The following is a 26,793-nucleotide window of genomic DNA, read 5'->3' as shown; positions in this document are numbered from 1 at the left end:
AGTTGATAGAAAACAGTGGAAGGAGGAGCTCCCTCTGCGCTGTCTTCTCCGCGATCTCAGCCCTCAGGCTTGTTGTATCTAGACCCATTTTAAATCAAGCAGGTTCGCTTCAGACCAGTCATCTCAGGGGAGGCAGCTGAGGTGGGGAGTGAGTTGTTAGTGGGGTGCAGCCCCATCACCAGGGGCTGGCCCTGCCAGGTGCCTGTGTTTGAAAGAGGTGAAGTGCTGAACTCTGCAGACTGGGAGGCAAGGGAAGGTCCAAGTTGCTGGAGAGGAGCCAAGGTGCCCCATGGGGAACACACTGAGTTGTTGTTTGTGCCCCAAAGTCAGCCGCAGGCGAGGTCTGCGTAGATGGTCTGAGGATCTGCCCTTCAGCTCTGACATCAATGAGGCGGTGGCAAGCAAAGGTGTGGGCCAAGATAGAAGGAACATGTACAACACCAGTGCCAGACCCATTTGGGGCCCGAGCTGGCTGTGTGGGGTGGTGTCTGGCAGCTGCGATGACATCTATGAGGCAGTGTCAAGCCTAAGTGCAGACCAAGGCAGAGAAAAGCAGAGGCCGGCCAGAGGGATCTTGGTGCTCCCCAATGGCAGACGAAAGCAGAGCCAGTGCAGGGTGCACTGGGCAGAACCGCTCTGCAGCAATAACATCAATGAGGGGGAGGTGGTGGAAGTGCCAGATCCTACTGCCGTGGAGCCTGCCCGGTGGGATTTGGGAGCCGGCAACGGCCATGACCTGCAGCACATCAGCGACCAGGTGATGCCCAAAGGTAAGGCAATGAATGATACTGTTTGCCCTTAGGCACGACTCTGGCTGACACTGATACCAGTTCTCACCCCCTCTCCCCACCCCAGAGGCATCCACAACCTCGGGCTCCTTTCTCCTGCCCCTAGCCAGCTTTCCCAGGCCCATGCACCAGGCGGGAGGACTGGCCCTGCCTCGTGCCTGCCGCCACCCTTTATTCTTTTTCCCTGCTGCATCTGGAGGTTTCTTTCCTCCTCCCTACCCCAGTGCCCAGTTCTGGCCCCTTTCTCAACCCCAGGCTGGCCGAACGCTAAGTTTTCCAGATAGAAAATGTACGCTACAGATTTCATTGCTGTAGAGGAGGTGTCTTACAGCTCTTCTGTTTACTTTGGTTGGCCTCTTAATTTATTTAAACGTTAGAATAATTAAGCTTCATGATGAATGTGACTTTGTAGCTGAAAGGTATTGTTCTCTCAGAATATTCAAAAATGGTGAAAGAATGAACAAAGTATGTGAATGAATTGTGCCTTTATACACAAAGCATGCCAGTACTTGTGAAAGCTTTTCCTTGTTCGGTGGTGTAAAGTAAGCCTCTGAGTGCTTTCACACACCAGGTAGCAGATGGGTAGTGTTGGATGACGGCCCAAAATAGACTCTTCATATCATTTGTGGGGATTTATAACACATTTACAAGTATGTCTCATTTGACCCTGTCTCTACAAAAAATGGTTAAAAATTAGCCAGGTATGGTGGCTTGCACCCACAGTTCCAGCTGCAAGAGAATCTCTTGAGCCCAGGAGTTTGTGCCTTCAGTAAGTTCTGCTGGCTCCATCTCACCATTGTAACACTCCAGCCTGGGCAACAGAGTGAGACTTTGATTGTTTAAAAAATTGTTTTTGCCCCAAACAGCTCTTTGTTTTAAGACATTTGAAATATTGAGCAGGTGTCGGACCACAGTAACTGACCACAGCATCTCTTACTGCTTGAGACTTTCCCTGAAATGTGCTGGTAAGAGCAGCCTAGAGGAAGGTGGTTATATCTGATAAGTAGAGGGAGGAGGGCATATATGTGATTCATCTAAAAGTTGCATCCCTTTATTTAGGTGCAAGTCTGAAAAAGAAGTCCCAGCCCTAGCCTGGTTTTATTCCACATGCATGGAGAGATTCTGTGATTTTTGCATTCTCCAGTAGAATTGGGACATTGGTGCCTTTATTTTCCTGACATTTATTACTAAAAGCTTTTCTCAAGACTGTTAAAAGTGATCCAAATGGTTATGTAGCTTTAAAAAGAATCTTTTTTACTCACCTCACTTGTGACATTGTTTCCTCTTCTTCCTCTACAGATATTGCTTCTTACCATCCAAGGGCAAGCACACTCTTCCTGAGAAAGTATCAAATGCATGGTGAGACAATATTGTTTCTGCCTTCAAGGAAAACCTAAAACTTTTCTGTCTTGTGTATTACAGAAAGTATTTAGAGAAACTCAGATATTAGTTAAAAACGTTCAACTTTTCATAGATTTACTTGTCTTATTTTCATATGTGATATAATTTCCTTTAGTTGTCAATGTTTATGGAAACATATAGATTTCGTGTTCACACATTTGGTGACATTTTTACCATTTTACCATGATTAATTGGCCACATGATTTAGTGTAGTAGTCACGGATTTATACCTTTTTCTTCATACGTCTTTGCCATTTTTCCCTTGCTTTAAAGAGTATGTTTTAATAATGACTGATAGGATTTTGGCCACAGCTTGGATTTCACTTGAGCAAATAAAAAGAATCCATTGTTCTAGATTGGATCTGTGATGTTGGCTCCTTGTTCACAGTGCTCTAACCACTGTCACATCCAAGTCGATGCTAGAACTTTTTCATTGGAATGTAATAGAAATGTAACATGCCCCGTGCTGTTTTCTGTATTAGCCTTAGTGTGTGAAACTAGTGTAAAGTTTTCATATCCTGCCTGTTTTAGGATGAGAATTAGAACTGTAGGATTTTTCTGTACTGTTGCTTATGTTACATAACATTCTGTTGTCTTACTTTATTTTTAAAAAAGCCATACACCATGTTTTTCAGTTAATTTGAACAAGAATACAAGAACTGGGGATTCTAGAATAACATCTGAAGTAATGCAGCACCATAAAAAAGGAGTTGTTCACCTGCATTTTCATATTTGTGTGGACTTTGTCTGACTTGAGCTAGTCATTTCTAGTTAGGATTGTTCTATTTCTCAGTTTCTTCCAAGAGCCATGGGCTTCTCACACCTAGAGTGCATGGAAGTAGAAGAAAACTGATCCCCTGCCCCTGTCACTTCAGTGGTGAGAAATGTGTGTCAATGAGACCAGTTCAACTTCAAAGGAGGAGGCATTATAGGGAAGAAAGTGTGGCCCAAGTCCCTCTTGGGAGCTTTTATTCTTTGGACCTTTGTTAGAACAAAATGATTGTGTGTGCTGAGGATACCCCGTGCAGTTAGATTGGCACCCTCATTTTGATATTTAAGTTTAAGATAGACTACCTTTCAGTTGAGTAAAGACCCATTTACTTTTTCAGTAATGTATGAATAGATGACTGAGAAGTGGTTTGGGATGCTTCCAGATATTCTAGTGCATCTTGAGATTGACTCCTGGCCAGAAACTGGTTCTGAGAGCTGTCAGTTATTAGATCCTGGTAATGAAAGTAAGCTACGTGTAAATGTAGAATCTGAAAACAAAACACTGCTGCGTAGGGGTTCAGAAATACAATAGTAAACGTTTTTATTAGCTAATTTTCTCATCTGTCCCACATTTTGCCATTTTTATGAAGGAATACTTGAGACAGGATAATTTATAAAGAAAAGAGGCTTTATTGGCTCACAGTTCTACAGGCTATACAGGAGGTGTGGTGCTAACATGGGCTTCTGGCAAGGGCCTCAAGAATCTAATGATCATGGTGGAAGGTGAAGAAGTCATCTTTCACATGGTGAGAGAAGGAGCAAGAGAGAGTGGGAGTTGCTGCAGGCTTTTAAATAAGCAGATCAGGCCAGGTGCAGTGGCTCACACTTGCAATCCCAGTATTTTGGGGTGCTGAGATGGGCAGATCACTTGAGCCTGGAGTTTGAGACCACCTTGGGCCAACATAGTGAGACCCTGTCTCTATGAAAAATTTAAAAATTAGCCAGATGTGGTGGTGCATGCCTGCAGCCCCAGCTACTTTAGAGGGGAAGGTGGGAAGATCACTTGAGGCCAGGAGGTCAAGGTTGCAGTGAACCATAATCACACCACTGTACTCCAGCCTGAGCATCAGAGTGAGACCATGTCTCAGAACAACAACAGTAACAACAAAACCCCAAGAAGATCATGCATGAACTCAGAGCAGGAACTCACTCATCACCAAGGGGATGGCACTAAGGCATTCATTAGGGATCTGCCTCCGTGATCCAAAGACTTCCCCACCTCCAACACTGGGGATTACATTTCAACATGAGATTTGGAGGGCACACACTTTGCCTAATTTGTTTTGCCTTTCCTTATGTACATGGAGATGCTTTCATTTGAACATAATAGAATATGTGTTAGGTCAAAAAGTAAAACTCTGTTTTAAAATTTTACATTATGAGATTCATCATGCTGGATTATTTAAATGTTAAATTTTGTTTAAATTAAAAATATTTTAAAAATTGATTTTTTAATATAGTGATAATCAGATTTATCTTGTTTTATATAGTGATGATCAGATGATTAGCAACTACTTTTATTCTGTGGTATTTTTCTATACCAGAATTGATTAGTTATATTTTTATTTTTAGTGCAAGGAAAGAGGAGAAGCTCTCGCCTATATTCTGTAAGTAAGCTTTTGAAAAGTTAAGAAATTAATTGTTTAAATTAAAAGTCTATCTGTCATAATTCCTTAGAAATGTAACAGGGACCCAGTGCTGTTAGTTTGATCCTCTTTTGGTGAATTTTCTAACTGTTTTCTATTTTCCTAAGTGTCTGATTTATGCAGGAAAGTCTTTAACTTACTGTGCCCATTTTTAAGGCTGTCTGACATTTAAGTTAAATTTAAATAATTTGGTTGTGATATAAAGATCTGCCTTAAATATTTAATCTTTTAAAATCAAATCAAATTGAAAATAGCCACGTCCATTTTCTTCAACACTTTCTGCTGACTCCCTGTCACAGCAGCTGAAAGCGCAGCATCCTCACTCCACTGCACCCTTATTTCCCTCCCCGTTTCTTCCACCTATAACACACTTTTAATTAAATCATGAATTGATATTTACATGATTATGACTATGCACATATTATTCACTGCTGATCATATAATGTTCTGAATGTGCCTCTTCCTTGCACATCCTTCATTCTTTCTCTTAAATATTTCGAAACCTGAACACTTCTGCACTTCTCCAAGATAACCTCCCCTTTCCTAGCCCATGATGGCTCATAAAACCAAATGTGACCATTAGCCTCCGCCGGTCTCTTTGTTTTCACATCCTTCATTTGTGTGTGTGTGTGTGTGTGTGTGTGTGTGTGTGTAATTGATTTTCTGACTATATTCCTTTGGCTCTCTAACAACTATTCTTCCCCAAGAGTTGTAACATTTTTCACATGCCTATCAAAAATATGTTTTATCTACTAAAAAAATACATTCCATGTTTTTTTCTTGAAGCAAGTTTCCTTGGCCTTTCATTATCATCCTCAGGATGAACTGTGATTTCCTGGGCTGCCCTGCACCTGTTGGCCTGGGAGCTCTCTCTGAAATCTGGGACGACTAATGTTGGGTCCCTGAGTCCTAGACTGTGCATTGCGCTCTGCTTTGTGTTACTCCCCAGTAATGCTGGAGTGCAGTTTCTGAGGAAAGGCTCATATACACACATGTTTAGAGATCTGGGCTTTCTTAAAATCCCTCATTTGATATAGAGTATAAAATTCTATAGTGAAAACTAAATGTCATGGCTTGAAGACATTTTTCTATTGCATTTTTATTATACTGTTTTTGAAAGTATTGCCATTGTGTGATATGTCATATGTAATCAATGTTTCCATCTGTCAAGTGTTTTGGACCTTCTCTATCCCTGAGATTCTGAAATTGTAACACAAAGCTTGGTAGGGACCTTTTATTTTATTGTGACCATTAAGTCTAAAATAAAATTTAGAGAATTTTTCTGTGTGCTTTGTTTTATTATTATTATTTTAGTCTAATGATTCAGATGTTGGACCTCTTAGACCAGTATTTCTGCATTGATCTGTAACTTCTTTACCTTTGATTTTCCAGTTTATCTTTTGTTCTGTTCTTAGAGATTCTTTGACTGTCCATGCTAACTGTTCTATCAAATTTTTAAAAATCTCCTTAAGGGTGATTTAAGATTTGTAAAAAAGTTTTGCTCCTGAATTTTTACTGCTCCCAGGAATTCCTTTTTCCTGTTGTTTTGATCTCCCATTGGAGGCTTTGCTCAAATGTGTGGTGGTCTTTGGCTTTCTCTCATTGAAAGTAGGACCTTTTTTTCACTGAGGGGTCTCACTGTAGGGATTTGGATGTCGAGGCAGCTTTTCCTTTGAGGGACATCAGTGTATATATGAGGGAATGAGGGTATTTTCTTTGCCATGGTTCAGTTTTCTTCCAAGAAGGGCCTCCCAATTTTCTGCCTGGGCAGTGCAAGCATGGCTGCTGGCTTTCCAGAAACAGGGTTGGGAAGCAAGGTGGAGTTTCACTTTGTGTGTGCCATTTACTCCCATTTCCCAGGTTTCAGTCCTGGTAGGTCGGAGCACAGAAACCTTCAGGTATAATATATCCAGAGAATACACATCCACATTTCTTATAAGATGGGAGGACAAGTGGACCTGGCATTCTAACCACAGGTTTACTATTGACCTTGTTGGCTCTGTTGTATGTTTCATCTTACCTTCCCTGGTACCATGTGCTCTGATTTTGCAGACTGTGTCGGGTCCTTCAAAATACACAGGATTGCTTGTTTCTGTTCAGGTCACTCCCTGTGGGCACCAGGGTTGTGCTTTCATGTCAGTTACCACTCCTCTATCTGCTTGTCACCTTGCAACATTGACTCAGAATCTGCTGTCAATCCTGTCTCCTGGTCCTGTGTATAGTGTTCATTTTATGACTAATTCTCATGAGATTTCAGAAGGAAGAGAAAATAAATTTGTGGTCAATCCATCATATTTTGTGGTCAATTCATCATATTTAACCCAAATTTAGAACCTATATGTAAGTGTAAATCTAAGTTTAAATTGAACATAATTATGACATTAATTCAGACAATTTTCTAGTTATACCTATAATAAGCATATTACACTTTTCCACTCAGGCCTTGTGTAATAATTCTATTCAAACTCCATACCTGCCATGTGGTCCCATTGCTGTGCAACATAGATGAAGCTGATTTTGTTAGCACACAAAGTATTGGAAATTTTCAAGTTAGCTAAAAGTCATTAATTATTTTTAAAACATTTAAAACATGTCTTATAAAAAAGTGGGGAGAAAAAAGTGATCTTGAAGGCCGGGTGTGGTGGCTCATGCCTGTAATCCCAGCACTTGGGGAGGCTGAGGCAGGTGGATCTCTTGAGGCCAGGAGTTCGAGACCAGCCTGGCCAACATGGTGAAACCTCGTCTCTACTAAAAATACAAAAACTAGCCAGGCATGGTGGCACACTCCTGTAGTCCCAGCTACATGGGAGGCTGAGCCAGGAGACTTGCTTGAACTTGGAGGTGGAGGTCACAGTGAGTGATAGGAAATTTTAAATAAAAAAAAAATGAAGACAGATATCACCTAAAGCTATACCAACTAGTCTGTATTTTGGTGCATTTTTCCTGTTATTTTTATTCTCATATATGGAATTTTCCTCAGAGTTGACTTTTGTTATGTTAAAGTATTATGCTGCATTATCCCTAATAGTAGTGACCTTAAGGGATACCTTCTTTCCCGTTGAATAAAAGTGTCTGAATGAGTCCATTTTTATTTTTTATGCCATATTTGTTTTTGAGATAATTAAAGTATATACGTTGACACACATACATTGTTAATGTAAATTAACAGAATAGCTTAAGAAACATTAAGAGTTTTTAGCTAGAGTTAAAACATTTCTATCTTAAAGGGTAATTTGGTCCTTCAAATAGTAATATTGTTCAAAAACATCTTGGATTTTGATTAAGAAATAAGTGAATTTGCAGTAAAAACCATCTGAAGCAGCAAAATGCTGTTGGACTCTATGGATATTTCTGATTATTGGCTACTGGCAATGTTTAAATGCAGTGTAGTTTTATAAACAACCACTAGATCTTCTCCCTACCCTGCCTTTTGTTTCATACTAGCTCATTAGTAGTAGATCCAAACCTGTTCTGTCTTTAATGTGTTTGTGAGGGACCCTGATAGAAGAGTGTGATAACATGATGCAAACAAGCATATTAAGAGGAGGAAGGAAGGCTCATCCGAGTTAGTTTTTTTTTTTTCCCAGTTAACATAATGGGTATTTTGTGGTTTTAAACAATGCTGTTGATCTTTTCAACTATTTGGTGACTGGCATTTGGCTACTGGGATTATTTTTAAGGACGAGCACTTTCTCTCTCTCTCTCGCTCTCTCTCTCTCTCTCTCTCTCTCTCTCTCTCTCTCTGTCTCTGTCTCTCTCTCTCTCTCTCTCTCTTTCTTTTTTTAAAATTTGAGATGGAGTCCTGCTCTGTCACCCAGGCTGGAGTGCAGTGGCACAGTCTCAGCTCACTGCAACCTCTGCCTCCGGGATTCAAGCAATTCTCTGCATTAGCCTCCTGAATAGCTGGGATTACAGCAACCCAACGCCACGACTAATTTTTGTATTTTTAGTAGAGATGGGGTTTCATCATCTTGTCCAGGCTGGTCTTGAACTCCTGACCATATGATCCACTCACCTCAGCCTCCCAAAGTGCTGGGATTACAGGAATAAACCACCTCACCTGGCAAGGAGGAACATTTACTTAACATAGTTGAGGCAGCTTCCCTATTGACTATTGCACTCTCAACAAATGAATAGATACTTTGAAAGTGTTTTAGAGATAGTTTCTTTTCTACAGGGCTCAAAGCATTCACTGTCATATCTCTGATAGCACTGTGGATGAATTTTCACTGATTTGTATCTGCAGGAAGATTTACTTTCCAAATTGTAACTGATTTAAATATTTGTCAAGCTCTTATTGAACTCCTTAATTTCTCCCACATTCTGTGCTCAGCAGCTGCAGGTAGAAGAGAAGGGGTCCTCCCTCACCTGGAGAGGCTCACTTTCTCATGAGGGGGATGCTCTGCAGGCAATTGTATCATGTAACACACGGTGAATTAGACTGATGAGTCACAAAACCAGAAATGTTCTGTGGTGTGGCTGCAGGCAAAGGGAGCCCAGAAGGTGGATGAGGTCAAGCTTGCTGGGACAAGGGGGAAAGGAATAAATATTCCAGACAGACAGCAGCATGAGTGAGGCAGGAATGTGCCATAATGTGCATCAAATAACTTAAAGAATGAAATCAATTAACTTTTGAAATGAACGCAGAGTATTCTCAGAAGTTCTCATTTGAGTAGTGTAATAGCAGTCTTATGGAAACATGAAGCGAAAGTTAAATTCCCAAAGTTGTTTTCATCATCTGATTTTTGGATGTGAGAGAGTCTTAAAGCAGTACTTTTTCCATCCTCCCACAAGGAAACAGGCCCAGGGAGACCTATGGCCCTTCACTTGTTTGGTAACTGAGCAGCTCTGGTGCACACAGCCTCTGACTCTAACACACTGGTTCCATCACACTCTCTCTTGAATGCACACACTTAGGATTAGTAACTTAGTAAATGTTGTATTAGGTCTTCATTTACTGCATTCAAATGCTCTTGTGTCAATATTGTTTAATGTATGACATTTTGTTTCAGTTAATGAATAACGGAAATAGAAAATCTCAGTGCTTTTTACTGCATAAGAAAAAAGCATGAAATCCCATTTTAAATGTTTCCCATTATTTATAAAGGGAATTTACAATAGAGGCTTGCCAGGTTTGATGATCGGTGTCATATCCAGGGCAGCATTTTGTAACCCATTTCTCAAACATCATCTGTGAAAGTTAAGAGCCTCCAATGAGTTTCCCATAGAGCTGCACATGATACCACACTCAGGCAGGTCACGGGGTATAAAAAATACCTTAATGCTTTATTGTTTGACATTTTGACAAAGGGAAAACCCACACTTTTGTAAGTTCAGCCTACTGTGATATTTTTCTCTATCTTCCTTCTTCTTCAGATACCTCGATGGCATCTTGGTAGAAAATACAGCTCGTGTTCCACCATATTGCTAGGTAACAGCACAGTCAGTGAGCCTGATCTCAGCCACATATTAGAAAGGTGAGTACAATGAGGCTGCCAAGGGCTGAGTGACAGACCCCCATATGCTAAAAGCATCCCGGCCATCTGCTGTTATTTCAGCTATTTGGTTGCCCCTTTCAGCAAGCAGTTGAAGAAGTTGATGTCAACGGTATATGGATTTTTCAGGACCTAAGTATGAATTTTCTGTTTCTTTTTTAATCTTAGACACTGTGTGGTAAAAGGGAAAGCCAGTTCGCAAATAAGCAATCCCAGAAAAAGCATGGCTATTTATTGGATGCATTTATGTTATGACAGTATTGAACCTAATAGACAGGAGAGGTGCTTTTTATCAGACGGTTCTAGGAAAAATTATTAGTTCTTTATAGGCCATAGGCCTAAGATGATGGGCACTACTTTGGAAACTACTCTTGTAAGAAGGAACACCTTGTCCTCCAGCAGCACCATAGTGTATCTGCATTTAAATTTTTCCATCGTGCACAAGCACTTCATAGGTCACAATCAGAGATGCCCTTTCAAAACACCCTTGAAAGATGGGTTCAAGTTGGTTTAAAAGGCCAGCTCCAATGGAGATGCCCAGGAAACATTATTAACATCTCCTTCCATTGAGTGTTGATTTTCAGAAAACAGTTTGGCAAGTGGTACCTCAGAATGTTAATCTCCTTATCCCTAACTTGACTTTCTGGTCTATAAACATGACTAAATTACAAGCTTAATTTTGTCTCTAATGTACTTGTTTTTAAGCTAATTTGTCAGTAACTTCTACTTTAATCAAAAATGACAGTTTATACTCATAATAATGTGACTTTCCTCTCTCATGTATAACAATAGTTGAGATCCAATTGTGTTTCAGCAAGAACTGGGCTCCACCTGTGTCTAAAGCCCTGCGCTTTGACCTCTGTGCTGTCATCACTCAATGTTTGTATTCAGTCCTAAGTAAAAAGCCACCCTTTTTCGGCTAGAGTCCCTGGCTGCTTCTGATTTCAAAAGATTCCAATGTTTCAGTATGCAATTCAAAAGTAGTTTTTAAGCTTACCCTTGCTAAAACAAGTAAAAGTCCTGCTTTTTCTACTAGCGTAGTCTAAATTTTACAAGGTTTTTAAAAAATTGAAATATATATATTTTGTTTTTTGGAGAAGGGGCTTTGCTGTTTTGGCCAGGCTGGATTCAAACTCCTGGGCTCAAGCAATACACCCAAGTCAGCCTCGCAAAATGCGGTGATTACCGGCATAAGCTACCATGCCTGGGCTACAAGTCTATTTTTGAAGCACAGTAAGTTTTAATGTACTCTCCAGTTTTAGAAGAGATTATTTGGTATATTTGCTTTTGATGAAATAAAGGTTTACTGAGCAAGTTAATATAGCAAATTGGCTTTTGGAAAAGATTTTGAAAAATGTATTTCATAGATAGTAGAGCATTGTTCTCAATGGAAGAAGTGAGCCATGTTAGAATCAATTACACTGTTTCTTCAAAATATACGTCTGCAAACACATGCATTTTCCCAGCTCCACCTTCCCTCCGTCTCTGGGCACTCACAAACCTTTTAGGAAAATGGGGAAGTATGTGAGACATCATTATATGGATAAAAGCATCCCAGATGATTCTGATCTTAGCCCTAATTCAGTCATTCCCAAACTTTGCTGCACATTGGAATCACCTGGGGAACTTTACCAACAACCCTGATGCCTAAAGCTTACCCAACGCCTATTAAATCAGAAAGTCTCCAGCTGACACTGAGGCCCTGTTTAAAGCTCCCTGGGTGATCCAGTGTGCAGCAAATGCAGAGGCGGAGGCTACTGCTCCCTTTGTGTGAAAAAGTGATGGTTATAATATAAAAATTACATGTTTTCCCTGTCATTTGCTCTTCTTTTTACCCATAAAGCCTTTCATCTGTGCGAGTCATTTCTATCTATGTGTGCATATGCTTCAATTTATACCATACCAAAATGTTTTGTAAACACCTGCAGTGCACAGGAACACTGTTCGGGGACCTTGGGCAAATCAGTTTTAAGCCTTGGTTCTCTTAATTGTAAAATGGGTGGTGCATGGATTGTCACGTGAGGTTCCGTGGTCCTTTTCAGCATGTAACTTCCAATTCTGTGATCTTAAAATGTGGAGATGAAACTGTTGGAAGCACTATAGAAATATCTATCTTAGATGCTAAAAATGTTGTAAGGCCTACTTTTTACAACTCCAATTTGCCTTCTCAATTATTACAAGCCACATTTTAAATGTTGAGGGTGAATAGAAGGCCAGAACTTATCAAAGAGAAGCCCCAGTTTCCTGACACACAACATCTGTGGATGACTGGAACACAGTAACATCCATCCGAAGAGTTGTATTTGTTCATTCATACTTTGTTTAAACTAATGAGGAAGTACCTGCCATAAATGTATGATGTGGTGTTACACTCTGTGTTTAGTACTGCTTATTTTAGGAGCACTACAAGTGTCATCGATTTTTGGATGCATTATAATGTTTACTAATAAATTTTCTGCTAATCATGCATAGGTGATTTTAAATTACTTTATTTGGTATAAAGCACATTCATTCTCTGCTTTTAGGGAAACAATGACAAATGGGTGAGTAGGTGATGGTGAACTAAATCAGCCAAAATGCGGGGCCAGCAACTTAAAAAGCAAAACACTACTGTCTGGCCTAAATGTAAGCATATGTACACATAGATATAAGTAACTTGCCCAGAATGAAAGGTTCTATGGGCAGAAGAGCAAATGACAGGGAAAATATGTCATTATTTATACATAATAACCATCTGCACACACAAGTCTTCTAACAGCATATTGCCTAGCATTTTAGTTCTCCTATTTTTGCTGTAAGGCCAGAGGACTAAAACAAAAGGAAAGTGTTCATATGGTACTGTTGTGAAGAGAGGATTTCAGGGCCACTGAGAGGGTTCCCTCCTCCCCCTTTAGAAATATATCTTCAGGCCTAACAAATGATAACATCAGTTCTTACAATTTTTTTTCCCTCCACAGTGTGACTTTGGCAATATATTACAACATAAAGCACAGGTAAGCTCCTTGAAACCTATCTTGTTATTCCAGCTCATCACTTTGTGTCATATGAAACACGCTGTCAGGTCATAACTCTGTATATTATAAGCTGTAGAGTGCTTATTTTGCAGTGTTACAGTGAATCATTTGTGGGTTATTTGGTCCATAAGACTCTTTTAAATTATTAAGCGTTCCAAAGTGTATTTGTTTATGTCTTTGTTTGCAATTTACTTGTAAAGAAGCAGTTAAAAGATGCTCTAGCCTCACGCAAATATATAGTAGGAAAGAGACATATTTTTGAAGCTTTCAGGTAACTGTGGGTATTCCTTAACCCCACCAAAACTCCAGAAGTGCTAACTGATTAAAATAGTTATAGCGGGATTGTACATATCAATGAATTCGTTCACTAATAGTCACTGATCTTTCTTGTACAATAAATGGATCTTTCCCCTTACTGGCTTTTACAATGTTATGCATTGGCTACTTGGTCTATTTATAGTGTCAAAAACTCACTTTCATTAGTATCACCACCATTATAAAAATGTCTTCAGATATGGAGATGCTGTCAAGCTCACAGTAGTAGGTATGAGTTTTCAAAGTCCTGATTTTTACCTTGAAAGTTTTAGCTTTATTATAGACAAATATTTGTTATTTTCCCTGCAATGGCAGACTCTCTTGACTTAATTTTATAGATAATAGTCAGTTATACTTTCAGATAAAAATGGTGTTCTGTGAAAAATTGGCTTGCTCAGCTCACAATTAAATCACAACTGCTTTTCTTTAACATGACCATACTTCAGTATACAGAAGTGCTTTATGTGAACTTTCTACTTAGAATGCTAAAAAGAATACTAAAATACATTAATTTTTACTGTTTCATCAAGGACATTCTTCAGTGAAACAGGCTACTTCAATAAAAAAAAACTGTAAGGGGCAGTGAAGAGTGGAATGAATACTGGTATAATTTGGTACCACTGCCCTTATTGATACTGAGAAACCATCAGTTTTACCCACTTTTGCTTTTAAACAGTCATTACAAGTGTTGAACAGGAAGGAAGCAGTCAATGTCTTAATACTTTAAAAAAGTAATAAATTGTGTGTTTTATTTTCAATCAGCTTCTCAGGTTGAATTAGTATTCTTGTGAGAACAGTTTGGGCCATACATGGTGGTTGACACCTGTAATCCCAGCACTTTGGGAGGCCAAAATGGGAGAATTACTTTGAATCAGGTGTTTGAGACCAGCCTGGGCAATGTGGCAAGACCCCATCTATCAGAAAAAAAAGATCAGCTGGGCATGGTAGTGTGGACATTTTGTCCCAGCTACTTAGGAGGCTGAGGCAGGAGGATTGCTTGAGCCCATGGAGTCAAGCCTGCAGTGAGTCAGGTTGGTACCACTGTGCTCCATCCTGGGTGAAAGAGCAAAACCCTATAACAACAACAACAACAACAACAACCAGTTTTGACATCATGGGTCTCCTAGAGAATCTCAGGGGTCCACAAACCACGTTGGTAGCACCACTGGTTTCCTTAATGATCACATAATGTGTTAGTTTTTAAAGTTCATTAAAGACTGGCCTCTTTTAAAATAAAAAGGCAATTAAGTCTGTAACTCAAACTACTTCAGCAAACATAAAGTATAATAAAGATTTGGGAAGTCTTAATTGATTTTAAAAAGTTCTATAATCTTTATTGCCAACAACTACTGCTTTCTAAAATGTTCTTGTGTTCCACCATGAGGTTAGAGCAGTAAAAATAGATACAGTTTATTCCCATTGCCTATTAGCGGGGGTCAGTATTTAAAGGCAAGGCTGGCTCATCAATGTAGAAAAGACTTCCCAGTTCAGAACGTGATGTGCTGATGAAAAAGAGGTCAAGAAACCCTCTGAAGGCCAGGATCCAGGAGAAAAATTGGCAACAACAGTTTTGGTGAACAAATTTTACCAAAGCAAACAAGAAATATCTCCCTCCACCCTCCATGCCCTACTCCCAGCAGATACCTTACTAAGATATTAACAGTTCCTGAATTAATTTCTTAAATTCACATTCTTCTTTTACAGATATGCAAATAGATCTCTGGCTATTTTCGATGAGTCAATACATCCACTTTCAGTAAGTGTCACTTTTTCTGAGGTTCTGTTTATGTCTTATAGAGTTGTGTTTATTTCTTGATGAAGTCAAAATCATCCACCATTAAGTCTTCACTAAGTTGTATCCAATCATCTTATGTAAGGAGTGTTGTAAATTGGACACACTGGAGTAAGAGCTGACTTATAGCTTTGTTTAATTTGTGCACTTAGGGGAATAAACATACCATCCAAATAACAAAATGTGTCATTTTAAAAGATAATTTTTTATAGCAGCAAACAATATAAATAGTTGTAAGTAGTCCTAACAAATATGCACAAATTCTGTGAATAGTATTAGAAAACAATTTAAATTTAAATTTGTTTAAATGCTATAAAAACTTAAAAACTTCCTTCTTCAGGTATGTGATAGCCACAGGGCCACCTTAGCACCTATGTTTACAGAAAACCAAAAATATTTTAAGATCCTACTGTTTATATTTTTAGAACTAAAAGACATTTTATCCCAGCAAAATTATTGTAAGGGACACGTGGGCACAAATTTGAACTTAAGAGTACTTAAGAAGTTTTCTTGAATGAATATTTAGATTGCCTTTTTTCTTCTTTCAGCAAGAAGAGATTCCAGGGAAATCCTTTGAGGACGATCCCACACACAAATGCATTTTCAGTTATTTCTGTAATATTTTTGCAGTCGCAGAACTAACAGCTCCATGTGCGATCGTAGCATTGGTAAGCTATTTCTTATCTATAAAGCAGCTTTAATAACTGGTCTCCTACACAGCGTATGGCCGTGTTTCTAAATAAAAGTCAGTTCCTAAAGTTATTATCAGATCTTTTAAGAGAAACCTATGTAAGCAAAGTAAATACACATATTAGAGTTTAATCATCGTCATGTTTTAAAATGATGCCATTGCTTTTCTTATCACAGAATAATTGCTACTAAAAGCAGTGGGAGAGACTTCTGGTTTCTCCCTCAACAGATTCCCATGTAGGTCTAAGCTGAGTTCCAGGCTGTATTTCCCCAAGTTCTGACCTGGAGCTGCTGCTCTGAATGCTTTGTTGTTCCTGGTGACCTCTTGTGCCTGCTCAGGAAATTGCCCAGGAATGTGGAACCAGTAAGACTTGGACATGGGCTTTGCTAGTTAGCCTGCCAAGCCATAGCTGTGTCCTCACCTCTACATGGTTCTCACAGAATTCCTGTGGTGAGACTCATTCTGAATATAAAGTCCTGTTCAGATGGCTGGGATCGTTTGAGCCCTCCCCACACTAACCTGTAGAGGAATGTCAACCACACGGCCTGGAGAGAAAGGATACTTAGAGCAGTACCCTCTCCTTTAGCATCTGGCTAGAACTTAGGGGTGAAGGCTTCTGCTGGGCACCTGCATAGAAACCTCTCTGTGAGCACTGGATCAGATGCAGGCCATTTCATGGAGCTGCAGCCATTGGGAATGCTCAGCACATGCTGGAGGGAAGCAGGAGTGGTACTTCCAGATGGAGAGAGAGCGAGCTGATGCAGGAGGGAAAGCTGGATTGGAAGAAGGGGGAGTTCACTGTATACAGGCTAAATTTGGTGTGCCTGTGAGAAAGCAGAATGATGTGTGCAGTCATTATTTGAATCTACGGAACTGGAGCATGAATCTGAGCAGTGTAGTCATCATTTGGATCTATGGGACTGGAGCATGAATCTGAGCTAGAGGTAAGGAATGAAGAGTAAGAGTAGCTGCTCAAGGCGAGGCATGATGGATCATGCCTGTAATCCCAGCTCTTTGGGAGACCAAGTCAGGTGGATCACCTGAGGTCAGGAGTTAGAGATCAGCCTGGCCAACATGGTGAAACCCTGTCTCTTCTAAAAAATACAAAAAATTACCTGGGCATGGTGGTGAACACCTGTAATCCCAGCTACTTGGGAGGCTGAGGCAGGAGAATCTTTGGAACCTGGGAGGCAGAGGTTGCAGTGAGCCAAGATTGCACCACTGCCCTCCAGCCTGCACAACAACAGCAAAACTCTGGAAAAAAAAAGAAAAAAAGAGTAGCTGCTCAAATGCAAAGAAGGTGTTTAGAATAAAAGTGGACAAGCCGGACATGGTGGGACACACCTATAGTCACAGCTACTCAGGAAAAGGAAAAAAAGAGAAGATGGACAAAAGATGGCTCTGTAAAGACTACCAGCATGTGAGGGACAAACCCCCAGTAAAGTGCCAGAGTGGGAGGAGGAAGAGCAGAAAAAAATAAGAACAAAGTGTTCACAATAGGAAAGGCTGTGGTCACAGTGCTACATGCTGCCAAGAAGGTGCTCATTCCATAAACACCCCTGGGATGCCAACCCTGTGCCGCTCTTCTAAGTGCTGGGGCAGAGAAGAGGACAGGTCGAGCACAGTCCTTGTCTTTATGAGACATTTGCTTTAATGAGGAAAGCATTTCTTTTTTTAGGTAACGGCAAATAGCAAAATGATAAAGCAGGATACAGAGAGAGTGATGGGAGGGGCTCGCTGTTTCTGATAGAATGATCAGGAAGAGCCTCTCTAGAGAGGTCACATCTGAGCAGTGACCTGACTATAAAGTGAGGATGATAAGGAGAGCTGGCATACAGGCAGTGTGATGGGTGCCAAGACTGAGACAAGAACACATTTCATGTGTGTTCAAGGAACAGAGAGCAAAGAGCCCACCTGTGAGAGAAATGAAGGAAAGAATGGAAAAGATGAGGTCGCACAGGCAGTGCCATAACTCACAGAGCCCTTTGGCTTGCAGACCAGGGGACGAAGTTAAGGTTTTATTCCAGTTTGAAGCGGGGACTAATGGTAGATCTTGAGCAGGAGAGTGAAGTGTCCTTAATTTAGAGGTTATCACAACTGTTTTGGGGAGAGTAGACCATAGTTGGGAGGAGGGTTAGGGCAGAGAAGAGGACTAAGAAGCAACTAGGCTGTTACAGGTGAGCCATGACATGTGGTGGCCCAGAATCTGAAGCAGGCAGCCTACCAGTGAAGTTAGCCATAGAGGGATTGCACATGGATTGGAGGAGGGTAAACTCACAAGATTAGGGCCAGGTTGGGGAGTGGAGCCTTGGGGTGAAGGGCTCTGGTTTGTGGGTGTGAAGGCTCCAGGGACCTCGGCAAGAGAAGTCTCAGGTGAGTGATGGGGGTGGGGGGTGGATAAGGAGAGATGGGAGGTGAGGAGCTGAAACCAGGGCATGACACTGTGAGCAAATGAGAGGATGTCCTGGAGGAGCTGTGGGGAGCAGGATGGGAACAGGCAACACATTCCTATCTACCTGCCAGCCAAGTGTGATGCTGCACACAGATGGCACAGTAGTGTTTCCTGAACAATCTTAATCTGCACGAGGCCTGTGTTTGTGCTGCCTTTCATGAGTGTGAAGGTGCTGAAGGTGCCTTTCTTCATGCTCACATCCCTGTGAATGAAATTGGCATGGAAAGTTCTGTGGGCAGAGTATGCTGCAGAGGTATCTGACTATGACTGTGACTTGCCCTCTCGCTTTATCTGAGCAAAGTCTCTGCAGAACGTAAGAATAAAAGGCACTTATTTTCTGGCCAAAACCAGAAGTCTTTCATTCTGAAATGTTCTTATCACCACACTGAAACAGAACTGAAATCAAAGACAAGTGCTCTATTTTGCAGGTGTACATTGAACGCCTTTTAACTAAAGCTAACATCGATCTTTGTCCTACTAATTGGAAAAAAATTGTCCTCGGAGCCATGCTTCTGGCCTCCAAGGTTTGGAGAGATCGTGGTCTGTGGAGTGTGGATGACAGCCAGAATCCCAAGGATGTTGCAGTTGAGACAATGTGAGTTTCTAAGGTTTGGGCAAACTTTGTCATCATTTTCCATGCCTCATTTGCTCTCCAAGTTATCACTGCAAGAAATATCTTTATAGGTTTCATTGTGCAGATAAAGGAAATAGGCATAAGACCACAGACTTCAATCTATCCAGCCTTAGTATAACAGTTTATATTTTCCAGCAATAATGGGTAAGTCTTGATGTGTTATTGTTGTAACAACTGGCTGATAAACTAGAAAATGTTTTTCTGATTTTTTTTTTGGCAAACCTCTTACAAGTGTGCTGTCAGAATGACACAGTATAGTAAATATCTTTATAGCTTTTTAGAAGCCACCTGCCAGTTTCAGTCCCCTTTTAAGGGGCAAACATCTAGCCTTCGAAATAATTGGCCACTGTTAAGGTCTTAAGGTCTCTGGACTATGCAGAAGTTACAGCTTTAACCTAAGCCACCCATTGTGTATTTGCTTTTGCTGGTCCTTGTCTACCCCCTTTAATCTGAAGATCTGTTTTTATAGGAACCTTGAGGTATGATGTTCTGTGCCCTGGCTCCTCCCCATTGGGAACATTGCATGTGTTTGAAAATCGGTTAGAAGCTTCCACATTCACCTCCCACAGTGTGAGAAGCATTTCTGGGGCATCACCCCATGCCCACCACACTCACAGGCTCCCTGGGTACTCAGACATTCACAGAAGCAGGCTGGGGGCCAGTAGTTGTTTATGAGAGTTGGGGGGAGCCTTGCGGGGTCATGGGGTTCCTCCCGGATGCACCAACATGACACTGAAACACAGCTTCCCCAGGGTTCCCTTCTAATTTGGCTTTGTGACTGCTGTGAAGTGAAGGGACCTGAAGCAGGCAGGCAGGGTGAGCAAGGGGGCATTTCCAGCAGAGCCGCCCTGGGTGCCTGCTGGAAAGTGAGGACAGCTGTGTCAGCTGCATCTGGTGCAAGACAAGGGAGCAGCTCTTGTTTACATTGAGCAGCAGCAGAAAAGATGATGCCAGGCAGTGGGACAAGTTAGTTTTGTGATCTTTGCCCATGACTCCAGATAGGACTGTTATTCAGAATCACCTCAGTGTTTGTCTACAAATGAAGATGTAGTGTATATTGTAGATATGCTGCAATGTGTACATATCTACATTCAAAAATAACTACTTGGCGTCTGAGCTCAGTGACTCATGCCTGTAATCCCAGCCCTTCAGGAGGCCGAGGTGAGTGGATCGCTTGAGCACAGGAGTTCAGACCTGCTGGATAACACAGTGAACCCTGTCCATACAAAAATTTTTTTAAAAAATTAGCCAAGTGTGTTGGCAGGGGCCTGTAGTAGTCCCAGCTACTTGGGAGTCTGATGTGGGAGAATTGCCTGGGCCTGGTAAGATTAGGCTGTAGTGAGCTGTGATCACGTGACTGCACTCCAGTCCTGGGTGATGGAGCCAGATTCTCTCTCAGAAACAAATAAAAAAAACATTTTTTGCCACCACTTTGCTAAGAGTATAAACCAAGTGATCATTGCAATATTTGTGGTAGCCATTTTAGCAAAGAGTGTGACAGCAAATGAATTTGAAACAAATGGAAGTATTTTGAAAGTTGCAAATGCTAAAGTGACTTTAATCATAGTCATCCATTTGCAAACTGGTCCCTCAAAGGAAGCAAGATTTGTGACTGCCTGACTTCTCCTTGCCTGCTGCCTAGCCAGAGCTGATTTATCAATACAGGATAATTGCAATAGAAAAAGAGTTGAATTCATGCAGAGACAGCTGTACGGGAGACCAGAGTTTTACTATTACTCAAATTAGTCTCTCTGAAAACTCTGGGATGGTTTTTAAAAAGAATAATTTGGTGGGTATGGGGTCAGAAAGTGGGGAGTACTGATTGGTCAGGTCAGCGATGAAATCATAGGGAGTTGAAGCTGTCCTCCTGCATTGAGTTGGCTCCTGGGTGGGGGCCACAAAACCAGATGAGCCACGTTTATTTGTTGGGGTGGTGCCACCTGATCCCAGTACAAGGTCTGCAAAATATCTCAAGCACTGATTTTAGGTTTTACAATAGTGATGTCATTCCCAGGAGCAATATGGGGAGGTTCAGATTCTTGCAGCCTTCAGCCTCATGACTCCTAAGCCACAATTTCTAATCTTGTGGCTAATTTATTAGTTCTGGAAAGGTCATCTATCTAGTCCCCAGGTGGGAAAGGGGTTTGTTTTGGGAAAGGGTCATTACCATCTTTATTTTAAAGTCAAACTACAAACTAAGTTCCTTCCAAAGTTACTTCGGCCTCCGCATAGAAATGAACAAGGACAGCTTGGAGGTTAGAAGTGAGATGAAGTCAGATCAGCCCTCTTTCACTGTCATAATTTTCTTAGTTACAATTTTTGCAAAGGTGGTTTCAAATTTGTAATCATGAACACTTAGTTCTGCCATTTTGGCAGCTGAATTGTTCTCAAAACCTGCAGCTAAGCTGGCTGGGGCTCTGATTTCTAGTTACAAGATCAGAGAGCATGTGGGGATATGTGCAGCTTTCCACAGAAGTGAGCTTCAGGAGCAGTGGAGGCAGAGGCCAGCCCCAAGAAGACCGGCTCCAAACAGAGCTGTGTGTGTGTGAACGGAGAAACACCAGGAGCTATGCTCCGAACAGGCTGCTTCTGTGTATGATCCTGGGAAGCTGGAAGGCATTACATCCAAGCATTTAATAGACATGTGTCTCACGCCCCTGCTGTTGACTGTTTGCAGTGACCCCATTTTGAGTGTCAGTTTAACAGATAAAAACTGCTGTCCATCAGATTTTTCTTAAAACTTTCCAACATCTCTGTGTGTCCCTAGAATATATTTTCTTTCTAGAGAGTAAAACTGAGTAGCCACTATTCAGAAATGCTGTGTCATAAAGGGTATGCTATTCAATCATCTAGCCTTTTCAAAAACCAGAAATCCTAGAAGATGCATAGTCTGTACACAGAATTCTTCTCTTCAGTGATTAAACCTCTATTAATAGATATGTTAATTTCATAAAGTGCCATTAATTCCTGTAGTAAGTCAGGTCCTGATTAGCTGTCTATTCAAATATTGTTTGATTTACATTTCTATAGACTTATGGATATGTGAACAGGAAATTAATTTTGGAAGTAGGTTCAGTTGAGTTTTTTTTTTTTTTAATTTTTTATTGGATTTTAGGTTTTGGGGTACATGAGCAGAGCATGCAAGACAGTTGCATAGGAACACACATGGCAGTGTGCTTTTCTTTCCTTCTCCCCTTCACCCACATTTGGTATTTCTCCCCAGGCTATCCCTCCCCACCTCCCCCTCCCACTGGCCCTCCCCTTTTCCCCCCAATAGACCCCAGTGTTTAGTACTCCCCTTTCTGTGTCCATGTGTTCTCAGTTGAGTTTTAAGTTCAGCAAATGAGATCCTCACATCTTGGCTTGTGGTCTAACTGTCCTCCACTTTCAAGCCAGTGGGTAAAATGTTAAAATTTTCAAACCAAGAAACCAAATGTATTGTTCAGATATTGATCATTTTTAAGCAATTAACTTCTTACAGGGGTTATTCTGAAAGCAGCCAGAATGACTCTAACTGTGTACCTATTAATTTAGCCTTGGTGAGGGCAGCTGGATGACCATGAGGCAGAGGACGGCTCCCAGTCCTTTCCTCTCCCATTGCATCCAACAGCCCCACATTCTATTCTGCCCAGTGGTGACAGATACTGAGTTCTTCAGGGTTGCATTCCCAACCCAAGAGCAACACTGCATGTGTTAAGGCCAGAGCCCTACTATAAATCACATTATAAAATGAGTTTAGTCTAGCCAAAATGTCTCTCCTTGACTTTTCTGCCTTTCAAATTGTAAATGTTATTCTTCCCCAGTCTCTTCATAATATTAAGGTGAGCAGAAACTTGCATTATGCCTCCTTGACATAGCCTTGTGTGCTGGAGCAGAGGGAGGGGAATTCTTTTTGCCATGGAATGTATCTTGCTTATGTATTTATTTGGGATGAATCCTCCTTAGAGCTTTTCCTCCTCCGAGGTAATAGGGTGGGTCTCCATGGGTCCATTTGTTGCCATGGTGATGTGCCCCATCTTCCCGTTGGTGCTTCCCTACTTCAGTAAGTCCCTTCCTGTTATCATCCTGGTAAACACGCCTGGAGCTTCTTCAGAACTACTAAATGGTACCCATCATTCCTGTCATCTGATTGTGATTGCGGGGTTTGTGAGTGCGTGTGGAGTCTGAGTTGTGCAGCTGCCCTAAGGAAACTGTGAAGAATAAGCCCCAGGTCAGTAGCAGGAGTGCAGAAGAGGCCTCTACCTATCCCTCATCCAAAATTTGGGGTGCTGGGATGATGAAGAGACCCCAAGCAGCTGTGCCTTGTTTGGACATTAGTGTAAGGACCCTACCAGTCAGCCTTTATTTGTTTCAAAACAGAATTTGGAGCATCTTAGTAGCTCAGAATGATATTTTTAAAGATAACCCACTGGACTAAAATTGACCTGTGTTGGCTTTATTATGTTTCTCCTCCCCCAGGAGTAAGATGGAGAAGAGTTTTTTGGAGCTACTCGAGTTTAAAATTCATGTGTCTGCCAGTGTTTATGTGAAATATTACTTTGACCTGTGTGCCTTGCCATACGACCATGAACTGGATTTTCAGTTTAGTATTCTTCACAAACATATAGCGCAGAAATTGAAGGTAAGGCTGTGAAGTCACTTAGTGAAGTTTCCCATTGGCCACAAAAGCCAACATCTGTGACAAAATCATATTAAGTAGTGATTAGGAAAATGAAAGCCTTAAAATTAACAGACCAAAGTGCTTATTTCTTTGGCATCATATTTCTTGTCTTTTATGCTTTATACAAGAATCCTTATTATTATTATTATTTTATGAGAAGGAGTTTCACTCTTGTTGCCCAGGCTGGAGTGCAATGGTGCGATCTCAGCTCATTGCAACCTCCGCATCCTGGGCCCAAGCGATTCTTCTACCTTTGCCTCCCAAGTAGCTGGGATTATGTGCATGCACCACCATGCCCAGATATTTTGTATCCTTATTAGAGACAGGATTTCTCCATGTTGGTCAGGCTGGTCTCGAACTCCTGACCTCAGGTGATCTGCCCGCCTTGGCCTCCCAAAGTGCTGGGATTACAGAGATGAACCACTGCACCAGCCAAGGATCTATATTTTAAAAAATTATTGATATTCTCACTGCTTTGACCATAATTCAGAACATTTTTAATTAAATTTAATCTGTTCTTTTGGGTTTTGTTTTTAATCTCTACTTGTTCACATAACATTCATGAATAAATGCAGTTGTATTCCTAATTATATCTAAATAGACAATGCACTTACTGCTCTTGACTGCCTTTTACTTAAGCAGTTTGCAATTTTGTGTCCTTGTCTATTCTATATATCTCAGTGCAGTCCCAGGAGTTTGTTAGACAAAGCAGTAGTGGCTGAGAGACTTGTGCTTACACTGTATAAGGTGCCAGTAGTTCAAGTACTAGGTGTAGGAAGGACATGGGTTTTTAGTGAAAATGGCTTCATGGGACAACGTAAGATTTATGGTTTATGACTGTTGGTGAGTATACAGGAAAGTTCCAACTGAAATAGACACGTTTAAAATTGGCACTGTCTCTGGTGTTTTGGTGGTACTTTGGAATAATACATTTATTTACCACAATGTGCAAGTAAAGTAGCTTCAATCATTAGGCTTCTTGGGTGTTCCAAAACAGCCCAGCATGTGCCTGTCTCGTTAAAATCTGCTTGGAGTGTGTAGTAACTACTAAGGATTGGGTAGAATTTGAACCGCTGAATAAGCTGATTGTTTGGCACAAGTGTATGTTGAGTATGTTGAAGGAACAAGTGCACAGGTAACAGATAATATTGTCACAAGCTTGTCACAATACTCTTAGGAGCCCTATTTTATTTTTTATGTGACAGTATCACCAAGCAATGAGCCCAATTTTAAAATTATAAAGTAAGTTCCTCTTGGCTCTGGCAGTCTTTTCATAGCTCTTAAAGGAGACGACCTTAGTGAATGGGCAGGGAGTTGCATCCTCAGAACCTGGCCGAGTGTAAACCTCAGCCAAAGCAGCTGCAGGGTAACCCTCTAAAGGAACCTGTATGTGTGGTTTCTCATCAATGATGCCTTTTAAAAAATGTTGGAGCCTTTTTAAAAATTGTACTCGTTTTCTCTTTGATTGACTTTCCTAGGCTATGTCACGGCTGTGTGAATACAAAGACCTGCATCAAGATGCCGCAGCTATGACAAGGGCCGTCAGCATGGATTTCATCGGCATTAGGCATACTAATGCCATCTTATCTTAAAGAGAGAAATTAGCATTATAAAGTCCTGGACTTGTCAACTATAGGGACTACAAAATATCACTTCTCCTGCTGAAAAAGACCAGAAAAATTAGGATTTTCTTTTTTTATCTTTTTTAAAAAAATTTTTATTGTTGTTGTTGTTGCTGTTGTTGTTGTTGATTAGGATTTTTATAGAGTGGAGACTTCTTCAAATAACCACACTGTGAAGCTGGGTGATGGTGGCATGAACAGTGGGTGCCAGGTGCTACCTGCCCTTCTTGTTCCACTGAGTCCAGATGGCATTCCTAGGGCACCACCTTCTTGAACAACTCTTGGGGAGGAAGAGTGTCATATGGGCACAGCACATCCCAGTTCAGAGTCCACAGTCACCCACAGTCCCAAGCAGGTGACAGTCTGAGCTGAGCTGGAATTCAAACAACTTTGGAATTGGCTCCAGATTTGTGAGAGTACCTGGGTTTGGATCTCTGTCCACTGAGGCACTGAATGCATGATGGCCCAAAACAACAAGTGTGGGAAGAGAGAATGGCATGGGGACAAGGCTGTCATTGCTTCAAGTACCATGGGGGCTCAGGCCTGTTCATCAAGTCTTTGGAGAGAGTCTGCATGTGAAATGAGGCACCCACATCATGGTTATAAAGGGAGAGATGAAATCGGTTCATCTTCCCCCAGGCCTATAATGGTCATGTCAAAACACAGAGTCTTGCTGTGTTGCCAGGCTGGAGTGCAGTGGCAGGATCTCGGCTCTCTGCAACCTCTGCCTCTGGGGTTCAAGTGACTCTCCTGCCTCAGCCTCCCAAGTAGCTGGGACTACAGGCATGAACCACCAACCCAGCTAATTTATATATTCTTAGTAGAGACAGGGTTTCATCACAGTGGCCAGGACAGTCTTGATCTCTTGACCTCATTCTGCCTGCCTCCGCCTCCATAAGTGCTGGGATTACAGGTGAGAGCCACCGTGCCTGGCCTCTTGCATTTACCATTCACAATAAAGCAGTTTGGAATATCCCACTGTTGATTTATTATTTCCTCCTCCAAACATAATCTGTGGCCCTGTATACATAATTGAATATTTTTGTGTATTGATATTTTGTGTCTGAAGATGAAATATTAGATGAAACATGTTAAAACATTTCATGCAAAGCCTTCAGTGGTTGTAGAGTCTACTCTTTGGCGAATACACAAATTAATCTATTTTAAATATTAAAATTTTTATTAGATGTGATAATGATATTTTTTCTTTTATCTTCATTTGTTAGATATAGTTACTTACATTCTTCCATAATTAATGATATTGTATCTTATATTTGATGTAAAAAACTCCTAGAATATTTGGAATTGATCGTTGAAATCAAACTGCAAAATGAGATTTGCTAAAACCTAGTGATAATGTACTCATAATGGGTTTATTATCTATTATCTCTATCACTGTTAATTTTTAAAGTTTCCATGGAAAACTATACTAAGAACTTAAAATTTTCTATAAAACCCTTCATGCTCTGCACTTTAGCTCCAATGCATAATGAATAAAGGAAAATAAATTCT

General features: G+C 40.9%; 1 protein-coding gene across 1 annotated transcript; it reads left to right on the top strand.

The window, feature by feature from the left end:
* On the top strand, positions 1 to 26,793 carry LOC128929584 (cyclin-Y-like protein 1B). The gene is made up of 10 exons (XM_054244741.2): positions 1 to 770; positions 2,088 to 2,147; positions 4,533 to 4,567; positions 9,983 to 10,083; positions 13,059 to 13,094; positions 15,135 to 15,186; positions 15,771 to 15,890; positions 18,794 to 18,960; positions 23,458 to 23,620; positions 25,138 to 26,793. Exons 1-10 carry the CDS (start codon positions 290 to 292, stop codon positions 25,249 to 25,251), a joined length of 1,329 nt encoding a protein of 442 aa, XP_054100716.2. The 5' UTR covers positions 1 to 289; the 3' UTR covers positions 25,252 to 26,793.

This window comes from Callithrix jacchus, chromosome 14 (genome assembly GCF_049354715.1).
Source record: "Callithrix jacchus isolate 240 chromosome 14, calJac240_pri, whole genome shotgun sequence".
In the NCBI taxonomy this organism is placed as follows: Eukaryota; Metazoa; Chordata; class Mammalia; order Primates; family Cebidae; genus Callithrix; species Callithrix jacchus.
This window is presented reverse-complemented; position numbering and strand designations above follow the sequence as displayed.

Excerpts from the sequence above, each read along its gene's own strand:
- LOC128929584 (XM_054244741.2), top strand. The coding sequence starts at position 290 with ATGGGGAACACACTGAGTTGTTGTTTGTGCCCCAAAGTCAGCCGCAGG. Across the intron at positions 771-2,087 it reads CGACCAGGTGATGCCCAAAG|ATATTGCTTCTTACCATCCA; the intron begins GTAAGGCAATGA and ends CTTCCTCTACAG. Across the intron at positions 15,891-18,793 it reads CATGTGCGATCGTAGCATTG|GTGTACATTGAACGCCTTTT; the intron begins GTAAGCTATTTC and ends TCTATTTTGCAG.